At 39.4% G+C, this 17,113-nt stretch overlaps 1 protein-coding gene across 1 annotated transcript in view; it reads right to left on the bottom strand.

Annotated features, from left to right (window-relative positions):
- Positions 1 to 17,113, bottom strand: part of ARHGAP20 (Rho GTPase activating protein 20) — a 100,507-nt gene that overhangs the window by 36,710 nt on the left and 46,684 nt on the right. Inside the window, exons 3-4 of the mRNA XM_081155570.1 lie at positions 11,049 to 11,213; positions 5,975 to 6,121 (exon numbers count right to left, since the gene is read on the bottom strand). Coding sequence (XP_081011696.1) covers positions 5,975 to 6,121; positions 11,049 to 11,213 — 312 coding nt within the window. The remainder of the gene's footprint in view (positions 1 to 5,974; positions 6,122 to 11,048; positions 11,214 to 17,113) is intronic.

Genomic DNA, 17,113 nt, shown 5'->3' with positions numbered 1-17,113 from the left:
ATGGGTGAAGGTAGAAGAGGGTATAGGGGGATAAATGGTGATAGAAAAATATAAAATAAAATAAAAAATAAACAAACAAAACAAACAAAAATCTATGATGAAAAACAGGTGAGTTTTCTTTAGATCTGTTAACTTTTTTCAAAGCAGTTAAAGAAAATTGCCCCTTTAAAACAGTGTTTTTTAACTTTTTACTTTTTTATTGACACATAAGATACATAGAGAAAACTGTTCAATGCTTAAGTGCACAGCTTGAGGAATTTTTACACCCATGGGATTAACACCCAGATTAAGAAACAGAAAAGCACCATGGAAGGTCTGCTGTGCTCCTTTTCAGGCACTAGTTCCCACTGTCCTGACAGAACAGAATAGTGTTGGTGTTTGGGTACCTTCTATAAGTGTAACCATGTAGTATGCATTATTTTGTGTCTTGCTTCTTTCATTCAGCATCATGTTTGTGAGATTTACTTATACTACTGCATGTGGTTTTAGATCATCCATTCTCATTGCTCTATAGTGTTCCACTGTTTTAATGTACAGCATACACTACTTTAAAAATTATAAAGTATGATTATGAAGTATGTCAGGTTAAGATTGATTTGTGTAGTCTTTTTGTATTTCCCCCTTTTTCCTGCTCCTATGCAAGCATACAGGACTTTTCATCCTTAGTAATTCTTAATCTCAGGCATTTTTTTATAGAACTAAAAACAGAAAATCAAGGCTATCTACCTTACAGTTTCATAAACACCTCAGCTCATTTGATAAAAGCCAGGAAGGGAGAAAGCAGGCTGTTTTAGAGGAAGAAAAAGGGCAAGGAAGATTGGAAAGATATCCTCAAATTGGGGAGGGGATAGAGTCTGTCACCCTTGACAGTGAGCTGGGAACCATATGTTACTCAGTTGAGGTGCCTAAGGAAACAGAACCCAGAAGAAACGTTTGTAAGGGGCAACTAGGGAGACCTGATCATAGGCGCCAAAATTTCCATATCAACAAAGATACACGCACCCCAAATGTGGCAGGGAGTGAGCATCTCTGGATGTAAAAGAACAACTCTGAGCATTGAAAAAGAGTGGCCACAGGAAATGGAAGGTCAGAGGCTTTTCATCTGCTTTGGAGATATCAGAGAAATCTCCTGTATTCTGCTTCTATCCTAAGAAAACAGATTCCAGTAAAGGAGAAAATATGATTTCTTACCAAGCTGAAAAAATGGGGGCTCAAGGTGCGTTCTACTTTTATCTATAAATATACAGGCTTTTCTTGCATACTTGTTTGTAGTCTAAGATTTAGATTAAGTACTTAAGTAAAAATATTCTGATTCCTCTTTCAGATTTAAATATTTCCTGTGTCTTTTGAACTATGTTCCCATTTTACCATACATCAGGTCCTAGAATAATGTCATTTTGCTCAACACTGTTTCACTGCAACATTGATGAGAAGAAAAAAAATTGATTCCTGGTTGGGGCCACTATGTGTGGGTTCTGCAGGCTCTTACCATGTTTGCATGGGCTTTCTCTGGGTATTCCAGTTTCCTCCCACATCCCAAAGATGTGCATGTTAACTGGTGTGTCCAAATTGTCCCAGTATGAGTGAATGTGTGTGTGTGTGTGTGTGTGTGTTTATGTGTATGTGTGTGAGGGCGCCCTGTGACTGAATGTAGTCCTGTCCAGAGCTGGGTCCCGCCTTGCTCTGTGAGCTTCAGAGATAGGCTCCAGCCACCTGTAACCCTCAAATGGAATAGGTGGGTTGAAAAATAATTGTCTTACTTGTTTTCATAATCTTTCTTAAATATATATGTAGCTCAGATTTACTTCAATATTTAACATTAGAAATGTTTTGGGTCTTTATTTTGGAAGTTTGGTGCTGCTTTTGTGACCAGAAATATGCTGTAGAAATTTAATGCTTGTTTATATCTATTAGCCTATGGTAAAATTAGTTTTGTTATACATTGTTTTGCTTAAAGTCAGTCTCCAAGGAACTACCCATTATGTTAAATGAGGACTTGTTGTATAGCTATTTGTAAAATCAAGGTGCCGTGCCTATTTTTCTGGTTGATATAGAGCTTAAGTATGTGAATCAAGGTACAAGTAGTGACAGAGATATGAAATTCCTTTGGCTGTTTTTGAGATGTGATGATATACCCCATTTCCCAAGGTAAAGCATGGGAAGTTCACACTAATTATTTGCTCTTCCCCCAGTCTGGCTCCATTAGAAATGCCTCACAGATGCTGGCAGTTGTCTGTCAGTCTTATCTTTCAAAGCTATTAGTATTTTTCTTCTTTATTCATATTATAGTGACTGCTTCTTGAGCTACCTGATGGCATTTTAAACTGATCCTGACCTTGATTTTCTTAACATTTATTGAGATCTAAATACCATTTCTGATGTTCTTCATCCCTTCCTAAAGATCTTAGCTGCCATCTGATTTCATTTCACTTCAGGCTGAAAAACTTGCATTAATATATATTTTTTTGGCAGTACAGTTCTGCTGGCAATACATTCTTAGAGTTAAAAAAAGATCTTTATTTCACCTTCATTTGAGGGATATTTTTGCTGGCTATAGTAGTCTAGGTTGAAATATTTTTCTTTCAACACTAACAGTGCCCTTCTGCTGTCTTCTGAAACCACCATAGTTTCTGATGAAAAACCCACAGCGATGGAAATTGTTGTTCTTTTGTATGTAATGTGTTGTTTTTATCTTGCATTTTCAAGATTTTCTCTTATTTTTGGTTTAAAGCAGTTTGCCTATTCCATGACAAAGTGAAGTTTTCTTCATACTCCTGTTTGGTGTTCACTGAGCTTACTGAACCTGTACATTTTATGTCTTTCATCAAATTTCCAAGGTATTCAAGCCATTATTTCCTTAAATATTCATTATGTTTCATTTCCCCACCCTCTCTTCTCTTTCTGGAATTCCAATTTCATGTATATTATACCTTTTGGTATTTTCCAATAAGTCTCTGATGCCGTTTCCATTAAAAAAATATTTTCCTCCCATTCAGATTGGACAATTTGTATTGATTTATCTTCAAATTCACGTTTTCCTCTTTCATTTCTATTCTGCAACTAAGTCCACACAGGGGATTTTAAAATTTAAGATGCTGTAGTTTTCAGTTCTAGAGGTTTCATTTGGCTCTTTTTTATTATTAATTTTTTATGAATTTTAGAGAGAGAGGGAGGGATAGGGAGAGAGAAACATAGACATGAGAAATATCCATCAGCTGCCTTCTGCACGCTCCCTACTTGGGACTGAGTCTGCAAACCAGGGCGTGTATCCTCAGCGGGAACCGAACTGGTGACCTTTGGCGAACTAGATGCTGTTCAACCAACTGAGCCATACCAGCCAAGGCATTTGGCTCTTTTTAAAATACTTTCTATTTCTCTGCTGAGACTGCCTATCTTTTCATTCATTTTAATTGGCTTTTCCTTTTACCTACTGCACATAATTATAAGAGTTGCTTTAAAGTTCTTTTCTGGTAATCCAACATATGGATCACCTCAGGATTAGCCTCTTAATTATCTTTTCCCTTTCCTGTTTTTTGGTATGTTAAGAAATTTTAGATTGTATTCTGGACATCACAATGTTTTGTTTTGGAGACTCTGAGTTCTGTTATATTTGCCAAACAGCGTCGATGTTTCTGTTTTAACAGGCAAGTAACTTGATCACACTCAAGCTGCAAGCTCCATCTCACCTGTGGTGGGCAGCGCCTCATCAGCTCAATTCTTTTAACCTTAGCTTCAATCTGCTTTGAGTCTGTTCCAGGCTGGTGTGGTTCAGCAGTGATGCAGAGACTTGAGAAGAGTCTATAGACAAAATCTGTAGTGTAACTCCTCTGATACTCTCCTTTTTGAGATTTCCTTCCTCACTTTTCTGTGGCTGTGGCTGTGGCTGACTCAGACTTTTGTCCTTCCATTCTTCAGCAAAAAGATTGTGAGTTTTTGGTTAATTTAGTTACCCTCCACCATGATGTGACTGCTGCCTGCCTCTGGCTAATGCCTTAAAAACGGAACTCACTCACCAGTGCTGGTGCCTCTTTCCAAGTTTCAATTTCTCACCCAAATCTGCCAACTTCTGTTCACTTTCCAGAACCTTCAGGTCATTGCTTGTATTTTGTTCAGAGTTTATGGTTGTTATCTGTAGGGTTGTCAGTCTGTTAAGATCTCACTCTGCCATACCAGAGGCAGTACTCTCCAACACTACTTTTTAAAAAAGTAATCTTTTAATTTTGAAATAATTTTAGTTTTTTGGAAAAGTTTTAAAGATAGTACAGAAAGTCCCCATATGCCTCTCACTCAGTTTCAGACTCTTTTAATCTTATCCTCTTACATTAACGTGGCACATTTGTCAAACCAAGAAGCCAATAATGGTGCATTGCTATAAACTAAACTCTTGACTATTTCACCAGTTTTTCTATTAATGTCCTTTTTCTATTCTACGATCCAATCCAGGATACCACATTACATTTAGTTATCATGTCTCCTTAGTGTCTGGTCTATGACAGTTTCTATGTCTTTTCTTGTTATTATTTTTAATTTTTTTTTTACGTTGACAGTTTTGAGGAGTACGACTATAGATATTTTCTGGTAACCTAAAGAATATCCCTCAATTTGGGTTTGTCTGATGTTTTTTCTCATGATTAGACTGGGGTTATGTGTTCTGGGGAGGAATACCAAAGAGGTGAATTGTTCATCACTTTCTATCAAGCGGTATATGATATTCACATAATAACACTAGTTATGTTAACCTTAATCATTTGGTTAAAGTATCCGATTTTTCAAGGAATACAGTGTATGTGAAACTTGTCTCCACATTTCCCTTCTTCATAAAAGAAGTTTCACCACAACTCCTTGATTAAAGATGTCACATAGCCCCACCCCTCACTTGAAATTGCTTCCTTTAACTTATAACTCCAATGAGATCAAGCAATTGAAAATGGTAATATCTAGAGAAATTTGTCATGGAAAAGAAGATATGCAGAAAATGAAACAAACACATGTTTCTTCCAAATAAGTTCTTAAAATTTTGTGGTGGCCAGCAGTGCATTTAATGACATGCCTTTCCTTTATCAGAAGATTAGTAGCTTGGAAAATTTTAGTTATTTGGCTTTAAGATGATGCCTGAGGAATTTGGTGGTAGTGGGGAGAGGAGAAGCAAAAAGAAAAACATTATGTGCATGTGATGAACACCGACTTTAAGTGTAAAACAAATACTGGACTTGGCGGTACAGTTGTTCAGAATCTCAACTGTATGTCTTGGTGTGCTCATCCTGAACTGAAAAGTGCCAATTCAGCATGTTGAGGTTAAGAGCACAAAGATTCTCTATCCATTCATTCTCCAACCCCACCCTAGACAGGGAGTGAATCTAAGAAACTCACTTTAACTTCCTGAATCATAAATTTGCTTTTGGTAACAAATCAGAACCTGATGTAAAATTCAGGCACTCATTTAAATCATGACATTAATTTTATTTCAATAGTTAAAAATTTCTTTAGAAAATCTGAGAGTAAAAATCGGTTATTCAAACGCAATTGGACTATTTTATAAAATTTCTTTCAGTAAATGTTTATTTCAGTGGCTTGAAAAGACCAACTCAAGTGAACAATATGTAAAACAATACTTAAAAACTAGGAGGGGGAAGGTTGGAGAGGGGTCTTAGAGCTCTGATAACTCTATTCCTATTCCATCGTCCTGAAGGTGTTTCTGTAGAGATCCTTTCAAAATCACCAGTCAGACAAGATGAATGACTCCCTGAGTTCTCAATATTTACCATCACTTTTCACCTATTTTAATGAAAAGCTCTTTGGGAAAAGCATATGGCATTCAAGTGTCTTTACTGGGTGTGTGTCAAAGGACTTCAGAGTAACTCAATCAGAATTTTTTCCTTTTAAAAAATGAGAACAAAATTTGCTTAACTTGTTTTCTCTCCATCCTAGAAATTACCGAGTTGACCATTTCATAGTAGCTCCCCTATGTTCTTACCTGAAAGTGGCCACAAAGTTCACCGTGGGCCAGCCCACAACGAATGATTTCGTGGCATCGGTATTGCCTTCTCCCACTTCATCCACACAGCTTGCTGTCCACATGTCACTTAATTTTATTTTATTTTTTATCTTAAAGTTGTTATATCTAGAAAGATAAAAACCAGACAGATAGGACTTATGATTTTGTTTTTTAAATTTCAAGAGAGCTTCTCTACTTGTGATAAGAGAACAGTTTAAACTTATCAAGGCAAAGAATGTCTTACTCATTTTTTTAACCTTCAGTGCTCACCACAGTCAACTTTACAATAGCTGGCTACCATGGCCCCCAAATGCCTTGGAAGCACTTGGTGTATTAGTTCTCAGGCCTGCATTTAGCCATAAACTGGCCACTTCATTTTTCTGTATGTTGAGCACTGCATTTGGATCAAAATCCTAATTTTAAAAATTAACTTCTGTTATAAAAAATTAATTTATTATTTACAATTTGCTTACTTCCAAAAATATTTGAGTACCTGAACAAAAGATTAAAGTACACATTCTTTATTAAAACATTTATAAAATTTTCACCTTAACAGAGATAGCTATACTAAAAAATACAACCTGAAATTAATCAGAGGAATTTACAATGCATTTCAATCTGAGTGGTTACATTTTTTAGTGTTTAGAAGCAAAGGTTATTTTAGATTTCCATTCTTAAGATTTTGTTCATACCATTTCCCCTTATATTCTGGCTGAAATTGAAAAACTAGCCTAAAAACAGAACCTACATTAAACTGAAAAAAGAAAAAGAGGACAGGAAGTATTATATTTAAGTAGAGTTGACATAATTAGTATTTATCTCTGGGGATCCAGAAGGTGATCTACTTTAGGCAATGAAATTGCTTTTTGACAATTTCTACCTAATCTCCCTTGGAACCCTGGTATCGACACCACCACATCATTTGACCTAATTCACATATTTAATGTCTATAATGGATCTTATGCTTAAATAGTTAGAAGGCACTGGGAAGGATACAGAGAATGCCCAGGGAAACCTGGCGACTTCCTATCATTCAGAACCATTTTTGGAAACACTAAAAGCTAAAATGATGTCAAAGATGGTTCATATGGAAGAATTCCTAGAACTTCTTACGGAATATGTTTTTTAAATATGTTCTTATTGATTTTTAGAGAGAGAGAGGAAGAGGGAGGGAGAGAGAGTGTGAAACACTGATGTGAGAGGGAAACATCTATCAGTTGCCTCCTGTATGCACCCTGGCCAGGGACCGAGCCTGAAATCTGGGCAGGTGCCCTGACTGGGAATCAAACCAGTGACCTTTTGGTGCAAAGGATGTCGTTTAACCAACTGAGCAACACTGGCCAGATCTCCTCATGGAACAGTTACAGCTAGAACTCCTCCGTAGGATTTATAAAATGAAAAAGAGTTTTGCAGGAACTATATATGAAAGAGAATCTAGATTCAAAGCCTCGTTTATGCTTCCCGTAGGGCACACTTAACCTAGGTGTAATAGAAAAGTGCCTGGTGGCACGATGGCTTCCTTCCATATTTTACTTCAATATTTTTCACCCTACTGTTATGTATCTTTTAATTTTTTAAAATTAAACACTCAATTGAAGATAAAATCTTTTTCTTTTAAAAATTTTATTTCTTGATGGCAATTATTTAGGTAATGTAAAATGGAAATAACAAATCTTTTGGATGGAGAGGTATGTGTTCATACATTTTGTGTTTTCTAATGCAGGTCTCTTTTTATATTAGATAGTTCAGATATCATGTGGAAACTGCCACATCTACTGACCTGAAGAAAAGTTATTCCAATGATTCTGTCCCTAGATCAATAAGGTGCCAAGATTATCCATTTCCTGATGCAAAAACAAGGAGGTCTCTAAAAGTATAAAGAATGGCTTCCATTTTAATGGCTAATACTTATTGAAAACTTATCATGTGGGAGTCGCTGCTATAAGTACTTTACATATATTATTTAGTTTAATCCTCAAACATTTTACAGATAAGAAATGGAGTCATGGACAGATTAAAACACTTGCCAAAATTCAAAGAGTTTAATTAGCAGAGTTAGAGTCTGAACTGAGCAGTGCTGACTCCTGACCTTGTTTGTGCTCTGAAACACTACGCGTCTGTGGAAAGCCTTGTGTGGAAGTATATTTCTATGACATTTCCTTCAGCTTTTCTATCTCAGTCTTACTCTTTCATCTATTTGTACCTACATGTTCTCTCCATCCCAGGGGTCCTGGGTTCATTAACACTCCCCCAAATTAACTTAGATTACTCACACTTTTTAATATCCCCAATGAAAGTAAAAAGTGCTTAAAATAATCTTTCATGAATTGAATCTCTTAAATAAGCACAGCATTAAATCAATTGATACAGATTTTGTCACCTCATAAAAACATTTAAGTGGACATAAAGAGTGATCTCCAAAGCAGTATGTAGAATAGAAAAAAAATGACATACACCTTACGTGAGAAGTAGATCACAGGCACAGATTTGCCAACATATCTACAACAGCAATTTTCTAGTGGGAAAGAAACTGTCTTTATATAAAAGGTTTTTAGTAAAACATTATATAGGTTACACAAAACCACTTGAACCCTAGCAATATTCAGAGCAATGACTTCAGGTAAGAAAACAAAAGACTTCTACTCTAAATATTATTGTAATTGTTGAGAAAAAATCCAAACTTATAAAATCAGAGTGGAATATTGGTTGCCAGGGTCTGGGGGCGGGGCAGGAGGGGGAAAGTGGGGAGTTGTTATTTAATAAGCATTTACGTATCAGTTTTGCAAGATAAATATATTCTAGAGATCTGCTGCACAACATTGTGCTTATTAGTTAATAATACTGTATTTTATACTTAAAATTTTGTTAAGAGGGTAGATCTCATGTTAAGTGTTCTTACCACAAAAAAAGGGGACACTTTTCCTAAGTAAGAGAACCCAACACATTATGAAACAGTTATCTTTATCTTTGCCTCTTAAAAAAAAATCAACAGTTTACTAAGCATTCTATAGTATTTCTTCCTAGATGAGTATTTGGTTAGATCCTTTTATTTTATTGCAAAAAGAAAGACTGATTTCATGGTTGGAAAAAACCAAAATGGTTGAGGAACCTTCTATTAAATCCATAAGAAAAGAGGTAATAGAGACAGCAGACCACACACTGGTTAAAAGCATGGATTTTGAAATAAGATAGACCTAGGTTTAAATGTGGGCTCAACTAATTACTAACTCTGTGATCTTGAGGAAGTCACTTAAGGTCTCTGAGTGTCAATTTCTTCTGTAAAATGAGAAAAATAATATTTACCTGGTAGAACAGCTATGAGAGTTAAAGTCTCTAGAAAAATACCTAACATATAATGAGATCCCAATAAATGTGAGGTCTCTATTATTAATATCACTCTGATTAAATATAATGTTTTACAAAATGAGAATTTAGCCAGGCCCATGCCTTATTTATATCATGGCATAACTTAAGTGTGAGACTGAGGATAGTAGAAAAAGTGTTTACCATTCTCTAATGACTAAAAGTCTCTTTAATGATATTAGATTTGTTAAAAATACTGTTACCTTTTATGATGGAACAAGTAGCAGGCACCATGTTCTAGCTGGGCATTGACGGCATTGGCATTTAGTGTTGAGTGGAAAGAGAATTCTTTTGGTAATCTCTAAAGTATATTCCAAATATGAATTGCCGTTTCCTCAGTGCCTCTCATCAGGACTACTACAGTGCCCTGTTCCGTCCCTGTGCTTCCATGCGCGCCTATTCTCTAATCCACCAGCTATCAGAGCCAGGACAATATTTCAGAAATACGAACCACATCAGCTACTACCCTAACTAAAACCCTCTGGAATAAAATAAAACTCCGTATCTTAGCCTTTGTGGCACCCAGCCTCCAAGACGGCCCCCAATGATCTGTTTCCCGATAGTCACACTGCTCAGTAGTCCCCTCCACGCTGTGCCACGGCTGCTCTGTGTGGCCAACAGCATGTCAGAACCGATGGCATGCCACTTCCAAAGTTAGCTTATAACAGACAGCGGTTTCTCTTTTGGGTGTTCCCACATTTGCCTGCTCCCTTGCTCACTCTCTCGGACCTTTCACCCCAAGGAAGCAATACCATGTTATGAGAAGCCCTGCGGGGCCCCGCCTGGGGAGGAACTGCAGCCTCAGGCCGACGGCCAGCGAGGAGCTGAGGCCTGCCAGCATTCACACGAGTGAGCTGGGGAGTGGACTCTCCAGCTCCAGTCCAACTTTGAAACGCCTATAACCCTGGCTGACAGCTTGACTGCAACCCCATGAGGGCCCCTGAGCCAGAACCACAGCTAAACCACTCCTAGACTCCTGACTCAGAGAAACTGCATGGGATGCTTGTAGCTATGCACTGTTATATTTCGGGTAATTTGTTATATGGCAATAGATAATTAAAACAGCCCACAAAGGTCCTGATACCCTGGTCTTTGTCTGTCTTCAATCTCAACTCCTGTTCCTCTCCTCCCGCCCATTCTGCTCCAGGTGCACACACAGGCCTTCTGTGAACTCCTCCCCGGGCCAAGCCTTCCCCCCACCTGTGCCCGGGCATGTCTCCTTCCTGGGGTGCTCAGTCTCCTCATATCTGAATGGCTGGGTGCTTTGCATCCTTCAATGACTACACCCCGACTACACCTACCTAACATAGATTCCATTTCCACTTCATTCAGCACCCTATTTTCCTCACAGCACTAATCACAATCTGTAATTACCCCCCTCCCCCCAAAAAACCCCATTAGAATGAAAGTGCCAAAAAGCAGGAACCATACCCATCACATTTGTCATTGTATCTCCTATGCTTATGCAGAGAGGGGCACAGAGTGGGGCTTAAATGAACACTTGTTGAATGAATGAACAATTGAAACACTTTTTTGCAAAAATAAAACAAACATAAAGCTCACTTCAGATATTATCTATGGTAATAGCGACCAGACATTCTTATAGTGAGCATTGAACAGAAAGGTTATCTTTGTCGGTGGAAGTGCAATTTTATAACGATAACCGGGAGAGAGGGTGGAGTGTACTCACTTGCTTTTGGCCACAACAAACAGATCACTGAACAGGAAGAGATGTCGCTCCTGCCTTTGCAGGCCTCGTTTGAGTTCTACTCGGCCATCAATTAGCAGAGTCCTGTTGGAGCACACAGGTGACGACAGAAATGCACCTGTGTCCATGCTAGCAGAAGGACTTTCCCTGTAACAGCGAACACCACAGACCCTTAGTCAAATGATCACATGTAGGAAGGAGTGTCTATAAAATTATAGCTTATAGTTGGTCAGGAAATCTGAAATTCTATCATTTTTTTAATGCAATGGCATAGTTTCCTAACTGGTCTCACAGTCTATCTCCACACAGTAGTCTTTAACATTTCTTTATGACACTTTTCAAACATAAAGCAAAGTTGAAAGTTTTATAATAAATACAAATATACCCCAACCTATATTCTAACATTAAAACTGTACTCTACTTGCCTTATTTTATTTTTTTAAACCTCGCCTGAGGATATTTTTTCCATTGCTTTACAGAGAGAGTGGAAGAGAGAGAAAAACATTGATGTGAGAGAGACACATTGATTGGTTGCCTCCCACACGTGCCCCAACCGGGGATCGATCCTGCAACCAAGGTACATGCCCTTGCCTAGAATTGAACCCTGGATCCTTCAGTCTGCAGGCTGACACACTAACCACTGAGCCAAACCGTCTAGGGCTCTACTTGCTTTAACATACCTATCCAAGGATCTGTCCTTCTGTCTACTCATTAATCCATTTTATGTTTGGCATTTCAGTGTAGACTGCACACAGCAGTACATTTCCCTTTAAATACTTCGGCATGAATATTAACTAGAGTTCAATATCTATAATTTTAAAAAACTTACATTACCTTATTAACCAATGTTACGCCAATAAACTTAACAAAAGAAAAATAAAATGCACATGGAACCTTAAAAAAAAATGTATGCACAATGAAATGCACAAGTCGTAGGTGTATATTCACTGAGTTTGGATAAATGTATTCACCTGTGTGATCTAAACCCTTATCAAAATGGAGAACATTATCATCACTCCAAACAATTTCCTCTTCTCCCTTCTCAGTAGTTTTATTTAGAAGCTGAAGGTGGCCCTGATGTACAGGTCCCTGGGGTGTTCATTTCTTCACTGCAGACTGAGACCCATTAGCTAAAATGTCTGCTGGAACCAAACTCAAATGTTCATATACCCAATTATTTAAAAAATAGCCCAAACAAGCAGATTTTTAGCCATTTAGAGCTTGCCTGCTTTGCATACTCCACAAAACTATGCCCAACATTTGCTACCCATTGATAGGACAAAGTCTTGTGGTTGTTAAGTCCCCATGTCACTACCACCCTTTGGAGCTCTCTGACCCAAAGACACCGGACTTCGCTCCTCCTGATGGACTTCGCTCCTCCTGATCGACTTCACTTAGCCATGTAATCTCCAGACACACGCTCTTCAATCTCCATCACCTCGGGAATTCCCTGCCCTCCTCCCCTTCTAGATGTGGCCCTGGGGCCACAAGCTTCTAGATAGGCTGATGCTGTGAGGAACCTTCCTTGCTCATGCAACCTTGTCCAATGGTCATATCCTTTCCCTCCATCAGCCCCCAAATCCCTCAAATTCCTTACAAAAGTTAATCCCTACCCTATCGCCCTCACGGCAACCACTATTGTGATTTTCCCCCCACTGAAGATTAGTTTTGCCTCTTCTAGGATTTCATATAAACAGAATCGTAGAATGAAAGTATAGGGTATAAGAAGCCATGCCCTGTCATCCCAAGCATCTGGTTCACATGGCAGCCACAGTAAATGGGAGTCTGGCTTAGTTATGACTCTGGGTTGGAACAGTATGGGTCACAGTGACCTCCCCTGGCGGATACTAAAAGGCTGAGGAAGGAGCAGACACTATCCTGGTAACTCTCTGAGGCAGTGCCTGGATCAGCTACCCCTCCTTCTGTTATAGGTGTTCATAAAGTGTGGTCTCCCCCAAGAAGCATCAGCATCAGCATCAGCATCAGCATCAGCATCAGCTGGGAACTTTTTTAAACTGCAAACTCTCAGGCCCACCTCAGACTTCCTTAATCAGAAACTCTGGAGGGCTGGCAAAGCATTCTGCATCTTAACAAGCCTAAACTTAGATGATTCTAATACACGTAGAAGTTTAAGAACCACTTGTGACTCCGTAACACATTTTGGCTCTGACATTCTAAAATTTTACAACCGTGCATTAAAGTCTAAGTAGCATATATTTCTACTTCAGATAAGGTGAGCTTCTGAGAGCTCTTCCCTCAATTCCTGTAGTTTTTGAGCTATAGCTACCTCTCCTGATTGGTAAATAATACTATGCTCATTAATTACTAGTTAAGCACATACTATATATAATTTAAAGAGATGTATAAGTGAGTAACAAAGCAAGGAAATCAATCAAAAATCCTTTAAAAAGGAGAAGGGAAAGGGAGTTTCTATGTTTGATACCATGCACTGGACTTAAGCAGAGAGAAAAGGCCCATGTTCACCGTCACAGAGAAAATTCCTTTCTATTTCAAATTCTTTTGGGGTGGGGAGCAGGAGGAGGCATAATGGCATCTTTTATTATGTAGTGATGTCAAATGTATAGAAAATAAGGATGAGATTTCACTTGTTCTTGTGCAAACTGAGTTAGAACCAGGCTAACAAACAACGAATAGATGAGGAATGGCTGGTGGAGCATTTTACATAGCTGCAGTTTCTTACTGGCCCGACTGGAAAGTTCTGCAAGTGGAAAAACCGCCTTTTGAATTTTGATTTTAGGCATTCAATAAATAACTGCTTTTTTTATTATAATGATAAAGCATTAGATAGCAGTATAGTTGAAACTAGGGATCCTCGAATTATTATTCAAAGGGTCCTACAGAAAGTGTCTTAGGCTTCCTGGGTCATATGGTCTCCATTGTCAACTTCAGCTGATCTCCTAACACAAAACCAGCCACTGACAAGACCTAAATGTTTAGGTGTGGCTGTGATCCAGTAAAACTTTATTTACAAAAAAGGCAGCGTGTCTGGGCCACAGTTTGCTGACCCTGGGCTTATGCAATACTTCCAAAACGTTTAATGGCTCATAGACAATGGCAAATCTGGAGCAAGTAGTGCATTAAAAAATTCTTTTTTTGCTTGGGGTTCACAAAGATCCCCAAGGTTAGGTTATTTTTAAGGTGGTTTACGTTTTACAGCAATTCCAAGGGATTTTTATACATACTGGCTCATTTTCCACCTCACAATAATATTTTCAAGTAAGTAGAGCTGATGGTAGTGTGGAGGAGAATCCCCCATGAGTTTAAAATATTTTTCTCTTACAGTGTGGATTTATCAACATACGTTTTAAAGATCTACATATAATTATGACAAGAGATGCCTTAGCAACCTAAGCATGGGTTTAAAACCCACCCCCCACATTCATACAGTAGAATTTACTTGAGTAAAAATAAACATCTCAGCACTCACATAATTTAAAAGGAATAAATTCTTTTGTAGAAGAAAACAAAAACACAAATAACCTTTGTGCTTTTTAAAACTATAATCTTAATCAGTGTTTCCTATTTAAAAATGTATTTCTCAATTATGTGACTCTGAAGGGTTTGTTTTTATTCTGAGTGCAGTGTAGATGTGTTTATTTTAGTGTCTAGAGTATGGAAATGGGGAGGAGGGTAAGGGTATAACCTTCTATTTAGCCTCTTAATATAGCCTGATTAGGATTTACAAGTTATAATTAGCAGAGCTCTAAAATGACCTAACAAATACAAGCAGAGTCTAAGAATTAACCTGCTGTGGGCTTCTCATGTGTTAACATTCCATTTTCAAGTTAACTTTGTGAAGCTATTTCTGAAAGGCAGAGAGATGTCTAAGGACCCTAATAATTTTTTTATTAAAACTAGATAATAGTTCTCATAAAACTTGCCCACAGTAATATCTCTTCATAGCTATTCTAAGGCTCATTCTCAAAGCAAGTCCACGTTTAGGTATGGTTTTAGAGGCGATGTTGCTTCATCTTAAATCACAAAAGAAAATAAACTAAAATCTAGAATAGAATACTCCTTAGAAATGTCTATGTTTACACACAGTAATCAATGAATGATTATGATGACATGTACTAGAGAGGACCTGCTCACTCCAAATGCCATCTCTTCCATGAAAATTTTCTCTCAGTTGAATCCTCTTATTTTTTTTTTAAAAAAATCCTCACCCAAGTTTATGTTTTTATTGATTTTAGAGAGAGAGGAAGGCGGAGAAGGGGAGAGAAATATATAGAGAGAGATAGAGACAGAGAGGAAGAAAGAGAGAGAGAAACCTCAATGTGAGAGAGAAACATATATCAGTTGACTCCCATACCCACCCCTACCAGGGATCGAACCCGCAACCTGGGTATGTGCCCTGACTGAAAATCGAATCCGCAACCGTTTGGTGTATGGGACGACACTCCAACCAACTGAGCCACCTGGCCAGGGCTCACCCGAATCCCCGATTCTTATAGCCTGCCTTGAAGCTCTTAAATATTCCCACTCAACATATATTGAGTGTATGATCACCATGTGATTAATTATTGAGAATAGTGCTCAGGGCTGCCTTTGCAGGAGGTGTGCCATGTGCAGGCGTGGGGGACAGATGTGGTCCCTAGCCTCAAGGCGTTGGCAGTGTGACACAGGAACCAGGCCAGCACACACCGTGATAAACCAGTGAGATGCAGCGCACCGGGGGCCCAGAGAGCAGCAAAACTCGGAGCCCCTGCGGTCGGACTGCTTAGGAAGGCCTCTCAGGGAGCCAGGGCCCGAGAGGACGGGCGGGTCGGTGCGGGCTGAGCGCGGGGCGAGTGCGAAGGACGGGAGCCGGGCGCGAGGTCCCAGAGGCCGGGCCACAGGGCCGGGGAAGGGCAGCCGCCGCCGGATGCTTTCCGGTCACATTCAGATTTAATTGGAGAGCACCAGCAGGCTTTCGCAGGGCGCCGTGTTTTGTGATACACCGAAGAAAACAGAGGAGGGCAAGCTTGGGGACGGCAGGCCTTTGGGGATTTACTGCAGCGTCTAGGGCAAGAAATGCCACGGACCTGAGCCGGCCGCGAGGAAAGGAAAGGAGACAGGAAAGACCCATATTTGAGAGAGATGAAAAATATAGATAACATCTGAAAATTGATTTGTGGAGGATGAGATGAAGATAGGATTGGCTAAGAAAAAGGAATACGGACCTACTGCCCAACCTTTTAAAATTTACTTTCTTTATTTCCCACCCACCAGACAGATGCGTGCTGAGGGCCTCCGCACGCGCTGGTGGCGCCCCGCTCAGTAGAAGGCTATGGGGTAAGTCACTCCGTCCGCTCTCCGCTTGACATCGCCCGGCGCTGTCGCTCAGTTCACTTTCTGGCAGAGGTTGCAAACCACAGCCCACATCACATTTTCGTTGGCCTGCACAGAGGTTTTCATTTCGAGCGCCCGACTCACCGCGTGCCCTTTACTGCCAGCTCCTCACTCTGCTTACTGGATCTCTCAAGGACTCGAAAGCATTTAAGTCTGAGATCCTTGCCCTAATGTTACTTTTTAAATAAAAAACAACAGTGCAGAGATCTTTTAGTGTTTTACAGTTGTCATGCCATGAGTTCACAGGGAGTGGGTTCCAGCAGCGCGGGCTCCTTTCCATGGGTTCCCACAAACTGTGCTTCCCTGGGCGGAGCAGGCGTGTGCTCCAGTTGAACCCGGGTACCCTTCTCTTTGGCTTCCTTCTTTTTCTGATCATTTCCTCCACACTTTCAGGAAGCTGTCTCAGCTCCTGGAGTGCTTAATATGCTCAATACGTACAGTAATTCTCTTGGCAAGACTCTTGTCCTTGTTTGTTTACAACAATGCCCACCCCATGCTGGGTGACACTGTAGACTCCTCCAGGTTTGCCATGGTAACGTTTGTGGGGCATTCCTTTTGAACAGTGCCCATTCCCTTGATGTCTACAATATCACTTTTCCTGCAGATTCACATGCATGTGGCCAAAGGAACAACTCCACGTTTTCTAAAAGGCCTAGAGAACATATAGCGGGTGCCTGTCCGTTTTCCCTTTGTGT

Source organism: Miniopterus schreibersii (genome assembly GCF_964146895.1).
Source record: "Miniopterus schreibersii genome assembly, chromosome: 12".
NCBI lineage: Eukaryota > Metazoa > Chordata > Mammalia > Chiroptera > Miniopteridae > Miniopterus > Miniopterus schreibersii.
Note: the sequence above shows the minus strand (reverse complement) of the source record. Positions and strands in the feature narration are given on the sequence as shown.